Source organism: Dermacentor andersoni, chromosome 2 (assembly GCF_023375885.2).
Source record: "Dermacentor andersoni chromosome 2, qqDerAnde1_hic_scaffold, whole genome shotgun sequence".
Classification (NCBI taxonomy): Eukaryota; Metazoa; Arthropoda; class Arachnida; order Ixodida; family Ixodidae; genus Dermacentor; species Dermacentor andersoni.
In genome coordinates this window covers 130,734,686-130,746,991 of record NC_092815.1, presented here as the reverse complement: position 1 = coordinate 130,746,991, position 12,306 = coordinate 130,734,686, and the positions used below count along the sequence as shown (strand labels likewise).

General features: G+C 42.5%; 1 protein-coding gene across 1 annotated transcript in view; it reads right to left on the bottom strand.

Moving 5' to 3' along the window:
- LOC126540740 (activating signal cointegrator 1 complex subunit 2) overlaps window positions 1–12,306 on the bottom strand; it is a 72,074-nt gene that overhangs the window by 56,880 nt on the left and 2,888 nt on the right. The window contains exons 2-4 of the mRNA XM_050187585.3: window positions 8,742–8,822; window positions 7,719–7,921; window positions 6,555–6,626 (exon numbers count right to left, since the gene is read on the bottom strand). Coding sequence (XP_050043542.1) covers window positions 6,555–6,626; window positions 7,719–7,921; window positions 8,742–8,822 — 356 coding nt within the window. The remainder of the gene's footprint in view (window positions 1–6,554; window positions 6,627–7,718; window positions 7,922–8,741; window positions 8,823–12,306) is intronic.

Sequence of the window (12,306 nt, the reverse complement as noted above, 5' to 3'; positions counted from 1 at the left end):
CCACGCCATCCCTGGCTTTTCTGGCGAAGGTTAGTGGCTAAAGTAGGGCTGCCATGGGGCACTGATAGAAGGGGGCGGGTTGTCGCCCTCAGAAGCCATCTCTAGTGGCAGACCGGCAATTTGGCGACTTCGGCAAAGCTCCACGGATTGTGCCTCTGCAGTCAGTTCACCTCCATTCTTTGGGGGCGCCATTGTTTTACCTGGCACCTCCACCAGAACATTTATGATGGGGTGCGTTTATTTTAGATTAATTGATGAAAAGGGGAAACGGGTTGCTGCACTGACACTGAGCTGCTCCAAAGACATGCACACTTTGTTGTCCTCTTCTTCCATCCTTCCCGCCACTCTAGCATAACAATACCATCAATCGCTTCCTTGTACTCAGGCACGCTGCCCTTAGCCTGGTAAGCATGATTAGCCCATAGGCGTGATGTCATGCTCGATCTCTATTTAACTGTCCATGGATACAAACATATGGAGCATGAGCGTTTCGCAACAGGATGCTGCTATACCTCCCATCGGCTAGGCCTACAGCGCTGCCTCGTCGGTAGTCGGCGACTGAAGGCTTGGTGCCAAGTCAACAAAAGCCTTCAGAGTGGCTATATATGGACAGCACTTGAAAAGCAGAGGAACTACGTTGGCAACGATGAGGGCAAGGGTGGCATGTGCCACACTTGAATGACAGAATGACAGAAAAAAAAAATGTTTTCAAGATTGCACATGTGGATTAGTAAAAAAAATCAACCACGGCACCGCATTGTAAACAGAATTTCAGTCGCCATTCTACATTGGTTCTGTAAAGTTGGCTGCGGTGCCAAGGAGAAGTCTGAATAACTGAGCAGGTCAGAAAAAAGATTAGGCTTCAGAAAAATTTGTTGACGACTTACTTTCCTCAATTGTTACCTTTCCTTTCTTTTTCTGCATTAATTTGCCTGCTTTATGTGAAGTGTGCGAGTCCTCAGACTTTAACCTTTTAAAGTCTGTAAATTTAAACGAATGCAAGCTGATGCAAGCACTTGAGACACATGCAAGCATTCCAGACACATGCTTCACTTGTCGGATACACGCGATTGTATGGTCTAAATGTGTCGCAGGTGTACAGCCTTTGAAAAATGTTATTTCCGTTAGACAACTGAACCCTGTTATAAGAGGCACGGATATAATAGACAATAGGGTATACTGCACACTATTTGCCCACATGGTTGGCCGCCCTATCTCCCCATTCATTGGACCTCTTTCGTAAGAGACACCGGATATAGAAGACAATCGGTTTTAAAGAACAAGTCTGTGAATTTTGGTGAATAACCTCACTTGTAACAGACATTCTAACCTTACGTGCGGTGCTGTCGGCTACTGACTACAGTTACATGCTTTATGGAAGCAAAGGGACGCGACAGACGTACGCATAGTGGATCAATCAGCAAAAAAGCAACAATTAAAGGCCACTGCAATAGGAATGCTTCACAGAGAAGCACTTCAAGCTTACCGCCAAGGGTACGAGTACGACCGCGCATGCACGCACTTGAACAAGCTAAGAATCAGCAGAAAGTGAGACAATATCTAAGTCAAAACCAAAACAAGTCGGTTGTGGTTATGGATGACGACAGTCCTAGCTACAAATCTCAAAGGCTATGCTTTTAGAAGTAATCTATTTTACCCATAATTCTCACCATTTATACATCCCTGTATATTCTTTATTTAGTTTTGTTATAATTTCTTAGTTTTGCTTAGGCTTTGCCATGCAAGCCTGCAGATGACCCGATCAATCGTGTCCACAGTGTATAGCCAGATCGCCATTGCCATCGCCCTACTGTTCCAATTTTCTTTCTCCATGAGCTGTTGTCTTTATTCACTGTCGTTGCCTGGCTCTCACCAGCTCTGTATGGCGGACAGCTCCGTCAAGCGCCGTACTTTCCCGAGTGTCACAAAAAAGTTGGACATCATTCCGGATATAAAGTGTGGAATGAAGCAAGCAGATGCCACCAGGAAATCTGGGTTGTCTAGAAAGACAATCAGCGGGATTTGGACGCAATGAGAGAAGCTGTTAAAAGAAGCGCCAACCGGAGCAAGCAGATTGAAGCTACGCAAGACATCCCATTCTGCCTTTAAATAAGTGCTTCTTCTGGGGATACAGGATGTGTGGAGCAAGAACATACTGCTCAGTGGACCCTTGGTTCAAGCCAGAGCCAGGCAGCTTGCGTTTGGCCTTGGCATTGAGTTTGAGGCCAGTCAAGGACGGTTCAATAGCTTCAAGCGTAGGCATGGAATCAGCTACAAAGCTGTTTGCGGCAAAAGCAAAGCTGTCGACAAAAATGACATAAGGCAGTGGAAAGACGAGATATTGCCAACATTGCCTAGAGGAAGGAAGGCTTGCAATGTCTCCAAACTGAATGAGTCTCGAATATTTTTCTAAATGCTCCCTGGAAAAACGTTTGCTATTGCTAACCAAGAAGCAGTGAAGGCAAAAAGTCCAAAGATTGTATTACAGCTATGTTCTGTACTAATATGTACGGAACTGAAAAAGAAAAAGTTCTGGTTATTGGCAAGTCCAAAAACCCATGCTGCCTAAAGAACACCTCTATGAATGCAGAGTACACTGCAAACAAGGCCGCATGGATGACAGCTGAGATTTTTAACAAATGGCTGGCTAGTTTTGATCAGAAGATGGCATTGAAAAACAGAAAAATTATAATGTTTCTAGACAGCTATTCAGCACACATGAAAACCCCGCCACTGAAAGCTGTTGAGCTGAGCTATTTCCCACCCGGCTGCCAGCCTTTACTACAGCCTCTGGATCAAGGGGTCATAAGAGCTGTTAAAGTAAAGTACAAAGCACAGCTTATTCAACGGCTGCTCTTTCATGTGCTGCATAAGCGGGAAACAACTATTAACTCTAGGACAGCAGTTGAAATGCTAACTGGCTCCTGGAACAACATTACGGAGAGCACTGTGAGAGGGTGCTTCCATAAAGAGAGTTTTAATCTGCAGCAGGTAGACACAGATGTGGACATTGCAGATGAAGGCTTCGATTATGTGGATGAGGAGCTAGAATCTTGGCCAATCATTCAGAGAAACTTTAATGAGTCAGGCACATTCCAGTGCTTTGTTGAAGTGGATGACAATCCTGTTGTTACAGAAGATCTTTGTGATGAGAACATAATCAGGATGGTGCAGGAAAATGAGAAAAGTGAAGACAGTGCCACAGATGCGTCTGACAATGAAAGTGATTGTGGAGCGCCAATGACTTCTGGGGAGGTCATGACAGTACTTGGCCGAGTTCGTCACCACATACAGCTTTGGACCATTGACCATGAAGGAACTTTTGACCTTGTCACCAAGCTGGAAGAAGCTGTGTTGAAGAACACTGTCAATGCAGCCATGAAGCAAACCAAGCATGAGAACTATTTCACCAGTAACGTAATGTAACAACAAATGTGACATAATAAAGCTCTTTCAACAGGTCTTTTGCACTTGTTTTAATCGTATGGTGCCAATATCGAAATAAGGGCTGGTTAGAAAATGAGAACTTGGTATTCTGCCTATAAGAGACCTCTCATGTCAGAGATCTAAACTGCTCCCCGGTACGTGTCTCTTACAAAGGGGTTCAACTGCACAGTAAAGCCTCATTAATACGTACCAGCTTAATAAGTCATTTCTGTTTAAACAAAGTTGTGATGAATCCCCCGCCCAGTTGCCATTGAACCTAACGCATTATTAGCTGACCACTAAAGCACTAGCCGCTTAACGCACACCAAACAGTTGGCGCCTAGTATTTCCTTCATGTTTTGGCACATATAAGTGTGGAATCAGCAAAATGTCATGTGCATAGACCATACATAGCAAAATTGCAGTGTATGGACCTTTCACGGACTGCAGTCGCCACCTATAGTGACGTTAAAGCTTGGTAGGCATGATGTATATCCTGCTACCATAATTTCTAGTGTTTCCATGTTGCTATCATGGATGACAACATGGATGATGGCCCTTCCATAGGCAACGCGGCCAGTACGTTGACTGTCATGAGGGTATTCGCTGAGTTTGAGGAAGCTATTGTCCCTACAAGGCCACCATGGCGGCAAGTGAAAAATTGCAGTTTTGCTGCCTGCTCGCAAATAAAACATGTCTGCTTGCGTGTTTGAGTGAGAACACACTTTTTTGGCCGGTAAATCTTTAACCGCTCGTCTGCCATTGTCAGTTAATTACTCAATCGCTTAGTGCATACCTGATCCACGTTCCCCGCCAACTATGTATTAACGAGGTTTTACTGTAGAGTAGTACTGTTTAGTTTTGTGCAGTGCAGATCCGGCAACTTATGTTATACGCAGGCTACACTGTACACCTGCCCTGACTTGTGCATACAAACCTACAAGTCACAACAGACTGCATGTAGGTGGGCTGAGTAAAGAAAGCAGGCTGTTTTGTTTAGCCTAGTGCATTTTTTTACCAAGCATCACTCAAATGAGACTGAAATGTTTAATTCCAAACAGGTAGCTCCCCCTTTTTTTTTCTGGTTCAGATTGTGTTTAGTACCAGACACATTTCAAAAATATTGGTTCAAGTTGAGTTCTGATGAAAATTTTGGTTCATGTATAATTTCTTCTCTGGGTTCAGTTCAACACCATCTCTTTATACAGTCGCTGGCCGATAATTTGGACGTTATGGGGACCACAATAACGTCAAAAATAATTGGGAATTTGAAATACATACTGGATTCGCACAAGAATAGGTGACTTTATTCCACAAGTGGCCAAAAAAAGTGTGGCATATTCTTGGATCGTCACATTCAGAGATATCGTCAATTTCGTGTGACTATAGCCCAAAATGCATTGGCATCTAGGAGCGACGGCATTCTCGGCACAATGCCAAGCACACCATCTTTCACATGACTAGCGCAAGACGCATCAGCACTTAGAGCAACATCATTCTTGGCCCAGTGTCAAGCACGCTACCTTATCACTGTGCAGAACACTGTTGCCCATCTGGTACTAGTCATGCGAAATATCGTGAAAATGAAACTCTATTGAAAGTGACCATTCATGAATACCACCAAAGTTCGTCAACGCATGTCGCTGTGCGCACATACACTTGCCCTTGGCTTAGACACTGTGGCTGCGATTTTATAGCAGTGCCTTTTATGCTACTTCTTTTTGCGCTTTGTCAGTGGTCAGAATGACTCTGCATGCATTAACATGATCAGCCGGCCATGAACAATGGATGATAAAAGTGGCATAGCATTAGCATGGTAGCACGGCGGTGCTACATAATTGCGGCCTGCACCTTGACCATTGCCATACTGCCTTTAGAGGTAGATGGAAGTGCTACTGCCAATACTTGGACTGAATTTTCATAGGTGATTACTAGACTGACTAAGCTTGATAGACTGAATTATCGCATGATGCGCTGTAAGGTGTGTGAAATTTCGGTCGTCCTTTTATATTAAGTCTATGCGGCTAGTGGCAGTGACGTGGGGCTGTGCGAATAGTCAAGCATGTCTGAATAATCAGCACTTCACTGTAGTACGTTAGTCAGTATAGCAACATTGGTGCATATAGGTAGTGCACCTGCACATCAGTCTGTGTGCAATATTAACTGGGGCCAGGGCAACATTCTAATGTAATCGCTTTTAGGGGTACATTAATACCTGCATGACATTTCACACTACTCAGGCCAGGTGTGCTGGCATATTTGGCTAACAGTGTTCAAGGCCATGTGCCAAGCACATTATCTTCACAGAGTGCCAGAAACGCTGGCACTCGTTGACCCTAATGTGTTTGGTGCCAAGTCAAGTAATATGTATGTGTCACTTAGTGTGCGGCCAAGCAAGGGAACAATTCTCAGTTCTCACAGGCACTGGCACACCATGCTTCTCTTCTTGGAGGCCATGTGTGTACTCAGCAGTGCTACTAAATGGCACAGCGTGCCAAAAAAAAAAAAGGCGCAAGAGGAGCCCAGTTACTACATGATGCATTTCTCAGCATTCACCAAGTACTTGCGCACCATGCATTTTGGAGGCCATGCGCAGGTTTCGCGGCAGTGGCGCTAGATGGTGCCAAATGTTATTAGGGAAGTATGAAAGAGAAGTCCTGCTGCAGTACGTGACGCATACATAACTGTTCTATGATGGCAATACCTTGTGTCGCTATAGTGATTCAATGCAAATGCATTAACGTCAACAGGCTCCATGAGATGAGTACTGTCTCAATTTTTTTTTATTACTTGATACTTCTTTTACCTAGTGAATTTGAAAAAAACTTTATATAAAAATTCACTTGTTCAAGCTTCCAGTGGTTTGAGTTGTTGGTTAGCTTAATGTTGCATTGCCATCTGCTAGCCTCACAGTAGCTCAGATGGTAGAGCGCTTGCTACAGAAAAGTATAGGCATACCAAGCTTTTATTCCTAGACCAGTACAAAGTTACTTTCAACTGCAAAGTTTGCTCTTCAAGGACCCAAAACTGGGTTCCTTTGATTCTACTGCAGTTAGGTGGACAGAAACTTTTACTCACAACAAAGCAGACCTAGCTCTACGAGGCACAACAAATAGGAAAAGACCCACCTTGGTGCCAGCCGCAGGTACGACTCAAGCAGCTGGTGAAAACCGTCATCATACATGGCATGAGACCAGAACCTGCAGGCATAGCACATTATGTATGGGTGCTGCAGAATACATAGCATGACAGCCAGTGCACAAATTCAATACATGCTAACCATTACTCTGCTGCGGGGACGGAAAGTACAGTGAAAGATACTTGCTGCTAGAAAAAATATGTATATATTAAAAAAACAAATAACAACATGGACAAAACACCATTTGTGCCATCACTTACACTCCTTAATGGTCATTTGTCTTTATAGTGGCAAGTATGTTCTTTAGTAAACATCATCTAGGCCAAGAACTAATTCTTTTCAAGCTTAGTGAGACTTTACCACTTCAAACTGAACTTGACAGTGCCAGAATGTGGACAGGATGAGTACTGAACTTAAACTGAGATTTGTTACAGTTGAAATAAAAATGTATACCATATTTTTAAAAAATGTACAAGGAAAAGGTACAAAATGTGTGTATGCTCCAGCACTGGTATCAGAGCGGAAAAAAAAAAGAGAGAGAACTATTTGTCAAGCGAGGTCACTTTGTCATGCCTGAAAACCTGTGAACTGTAATATATATAAAAATCCTGTGGACATAATCCCGGAAGGGGGGAGGAGAATGGGATAGCATTCATTTTTCATAAACATTGTCCTGAGCACACACCCTTTGAGGGATACACAGTGAATTTATTAGCAGTGACTTTAGATGAAGCACAAAAGTAGCAGAAAACTTGCAATAGCACAAACTGACAATTAAAATATTGCATTCAGATCACAGTGACTTCGCTGTTGTCGATTTTATCTGTTTTGGTAACTTGTCTGAATAAACTTGCTTGAAGCAGGTAACCCTCTCGTGTCCTTAAATAATAAGACTTCCAGGGGGTATGGTCAGAGACAGATGGACGGCAAAGCTTTTTCGTGAGGACAATATAGTTTCATAAAAATTGGCAAAACATTTGTAAAATTGTAAAGCAAGCCTGAATTTGTTAACTTGTGCGAAAAATTAAGTTGAGCTGCCAGGCACACTTTACTGATGTGGAAAGATGACTAACGTTTTTTTGACAAATATGGCACTAGTATTCCCCCCCCCCCCCCCCCCTGTTGTTCTTGCAGTTCCATGCTGTGCACTCACCGATTGTGAGGTATCCGCAGCATCTTCGTCAAGTCTTCTTCAATGTACGCCATGCGTTCCAACCACTCCTCGATTGCTGCACTGTGCTTTTCAGCCAGGTCTTGCACCTCGTTGGCACAGATGGACATTAGCTCATCAAAGCTGAAGATTACTCGTGGAGGTCTGTACTTGAGCCAGTAGACTGGTTCCACAAAACCTTTACTCTGTGGGCAATGCAGCATGTGAAATAAATTACAATTATCAAGAGGCATCACTACGTTTGGCAAATGTTACTGCTTCCATGCAAATTAAGTGCACTAGCCTAACAGGCAAATAATACGTGCACAGTGGGGCTTGATGAAGAATACTGCAAGTCTCATTAAACATCTTGCTAGCCTCAGTCTAAACAGTTTTCCCAACTTTTACTGTTGTGGCAATACAGCAACCTGAGCTGTTAAAAAGTAGTGTCATGCTTGTACAAGTGTCCCTTTGAAAGCTAGCCCTAGTTAAAAGAATTTACATGCCCCATACCTTCCCTAGCCAATAAACACATACAGTAAATACTCTACATAATGAAAACAGACAGAACAAAGTAAATCTAAAATGTTTCTTACTGATATTAGCATGTAACAAATGTATACTTGTAACAAATATAACAAAGGTATTTTCACAATGGATGAAAATTTGTTATAATGCAGTTCCAATGTACTGTCATATCAGATTGTGCATAAGACCATCTAAGACTGTATAATCACATGGCATTATTGCACCTCCCTGCGAAGATTTTTGCCTAGCTTCTGCGGGCCCATAACATGTGTGCCCAATAAGCCCATGAAATCAAATATAAAAGCACATACAATTTCATGGGACAATATGGTATTTCTACAACTAAAGATGTTGAGGTTATGGTGCACACACTTTTCTGCACATTTACTGCTACTAAATCCACACGGCCCAGCCCGTTTTCCTTTTATGCAGTTCACAGTGCATGACCAAGTTCAAGTGCCACAGGGTAGAAATGTGCGATACAGAAGAAAGACGTACCAAAGCTGGAACTTGAATTTGCTGACCTTGCTTATCTACAACTTGCATCACCCTGTCATGCAGAGGTAGCACTGTGGAGACCTAAAATAAAATGATTATTACAAGTGATACAACCAGTACAAGACTTGGTGTTAGTTTGTGAGCTAGCCTCACAAAAGCAACTTAACGCTAAATGTCCAAACACCCTTTCACATCAACGAAAATTATAATGACTTGTTCAACTTTATATCTGGGTACAAATACTTCCATGCAAAAACAATGAGATGTGAATTTAGTAAACAATTTGTACAGGAAGTAATTTAAATTAGTCATTGGTTTCGTGGACTATCCAAAAACTGAAGACTCATTCTGCGGTATTAAAAAAGATATGCTAGCTACGGGCTTTGTGTCAAGTTTCCCATGCCTAAATTAGAATTTTGAGGTATCAAAATTAGCATATCAAAAATTATATATTGGGCACTATGAGGTCAAACAATGTCAGTTATGCAACATATTGCAGCCAGAGAAAGAATCCTTCCCCCCCCACCTCCAAAAAAGCTAAAAATAAAAATAAAGCATCAATTTTTATTTTGTGATTGCGTGCACGGATCAGATTAGGAAAAAAAACTTCACGTCACCTGAATGTCCTCTAGTCCTTCACTGACAGGCCGGTGTTATTCTTAAAGCTTACTAAGGTATTCACAGAGCAAAATTTGATAATATCAAAGTGGCTAGTGTCATTCACGCACTTTGAATGCCTACATGGTTTGGACATTACACTTTTCAAGGCCCATGTGTGCTGATAATGGACCAATGCTACATTACATTGCATAAATGTACCACACGCACACTAAATCACAATAATAATTAATGCAAAGCAACAACTGTGACTTATATTACTACAAGATAGGTCGCTAATGGTTCTATGGTGAGCAGCTTGAATACTGATGCCACATGGGCACAATTCAATGGTGTAAGATATTGTTACGGGAATAACATGGATTTAGAAATTATCACTATGTACAAGGATACAGCAGCTACAAGCGGCGGCAACTGATGCAAGGCTCTCGTGTGCCTCTGGCTACTTCACCATCACTGTCTTCGTCCGACTTACAATAGCAGCCCATTCACTGTCTTGTGGCCCTACCTCCTCTCCACCCACCCCGGGCGAGAGCACCTACTCGGTGCTTGTTATGATGGACCAGAGGGGCCCATCATGTATGGCTTAAGTCCAGAGAACAGAGAATCTTTCAACCTAATTTTGAGGAGCAAGTGCCAACATGCATCAAATGTACAAAGACAAAATTATTCCTAATATAAGTTAAAACACAAGCTCTATGAACTTTTGCAAACACATGGAGAAAGCTCACTTTAATAAAGGTAATCTCTACACAAGGAGTCTAAGCTCTGAATAAGGGCAAGGTGCTCATTAGAAATAGGGGCACCCAATGATATCTTTAATTAAAATAACATTACAAATGCTATTGTAGTGACAGTGCATTAAAATTGCAAGCCTGAATTGTAGTTTACCATATGCATGGAAACCCAAGAAAAAGAACACAGCTTTTATTGTTGCAGCAGCGTACATAGAATTACCAAAGCAATCTGTCTAAATATATGCTGAAGCAGTATCAGTATAAAAATCCAAATTGTAAATAACAGCACATGCGAAGTCGCAGCTGGCATCGCAACATGTGCTAACTTCACCTTTGGAAGCTGTTGGCTATATGCAAAAAAGCAGCTTGTCCTACGGAGGCTTAACCTATTAATTAAACAGTAAAAGCAAAATGGTGCCCAATATATTGAGAAACTTATGCTAGTCTTAAATTGACCTTTTATTGATCCAAAGCTCAACAGCACACATTATAGTGCAGTACTGCCCATAGGTTTTTCTGCCTGAATATCATGCTGGAACGTTTTGCTCAGGCACAATATTCTTGCCAGACAGCTGAATACAGCGGATGCATTAATTCAATCTCCTAGAGAACACAGATTATTGTTCAAATTATCTCAAGTTAGAAGCAAAAAAGGCCCAAAATAAGATCACATTGTTACACAGACACAGACAACTCGCTGCATTTAAAGATACATGCAACCCATCTGCCTTCGTAGTAGCATTCACATGAATAACACTTTGAGTATGCCTCATGGATGACCTAACAGTTTTCGGTGGTTAGATGTAGTTACTGTTATATGCTCTGATGGTTAGATGCAGTAAGGGATACAACTATTACAAGCTACGTTGCTCTATTTACAATTGTCAACAATGCTGCATCCCCTACGAGTGTCATGGCAGTTAACTAACTTAGTTGCCACTGTATGCTGCTGCTGGCGTTTTCACGTGGTACTGTGCAGGGCTTTCGTGGTGGATGGTGTAACCCTGCAGATGCATAGATGCCCCTATTCCAGACTCGTATCTTCTGGAAGTTTCGCCTACAAACACAGATTAAGCCACTTCTTTGGTGACCACCTGACACGTAATGGGTGTGGCAGGCTTGTGTGTGTGGATGCTGCTTGGGCTGCAGTCAGCGCATCTGGTGTGTGCTAGCTACAAGTGTCACTTTATTGGTAGGCACCATCGTGCTCTTGCTGCTAGCAGCCAAGAGATATTTTATGCACGCTAAAAATCTGCACCTGCGAGCATTCAACTGGAACTGGTTCTTATGTGGTGAGAACTCCTCACGTCAGCTCATGGAGTGGCAATAGGGGCAGGCGCTCACTCATAAGCTTATACCTCGAGCTTGGCACATAATGGCCTTAGTTGCCTATGTGCCATAAAACACCACACAACCACAACCACTCATAAGCTGGTGGCCCTTCATAATGGCTGTTAGGTATTCCGGACTTCTTAACTGTGACGCTGGTGCGTGCAACCTGTTAAAGGAACACTAAAGGCAAACATTAAGTCAGCGTGAACTATTATATTACCATTACAGAAACTTCGTAGCACTTTTGTGCTGAGAAATGACCTTGTTTAAGAGAAAATCAAGTCTGAAGGGTCCACATACCTACAGTGCACTTCAAGTCGCCCGCTCCAGAGTGGGGAGTGGTGAGGTTGCATACACCATCACTGCCCTTTACTGCGATCAAAGATTAGAATGGCGCCTGACAGGCGGCGCTACAGTTTCTTGTGCTAAACATAAACATACGGTGGTGAAGAAACTGAGCCGAGACAGAGCATCGGATTCACTGCTGAAGCTGCTCTTGGTCAAATAGTGTGGACCGTTCAGACATGCCGTGACACCACATGGACATGGCATTCTCTTTTACTTTCAGTTTGTGAGAGTTTCACGAGCCAGAAAAACCAATGCTGCATGATGCAATAATGAAACTACTGAAATGTGAAAGCATGGGTAGCGTGGAATCAAGTGAAAAGGAAACCTTTCGACTACTCGTTTTGTTCTCAAGGGTAATGTCAATGAGTTCTTTTCTCTATGAATTGAACAGAAGTAAAGTAACATTTGCTTCTGTCTTATAATGCAATGCAATGATATATTATTACCAGTGGTTGAGTACTAGTAACCCAATTATAGTGAGGAGTGCTTACGTCATCGGGCTAATACTTGAATGCCCCAGGGGAGTATCA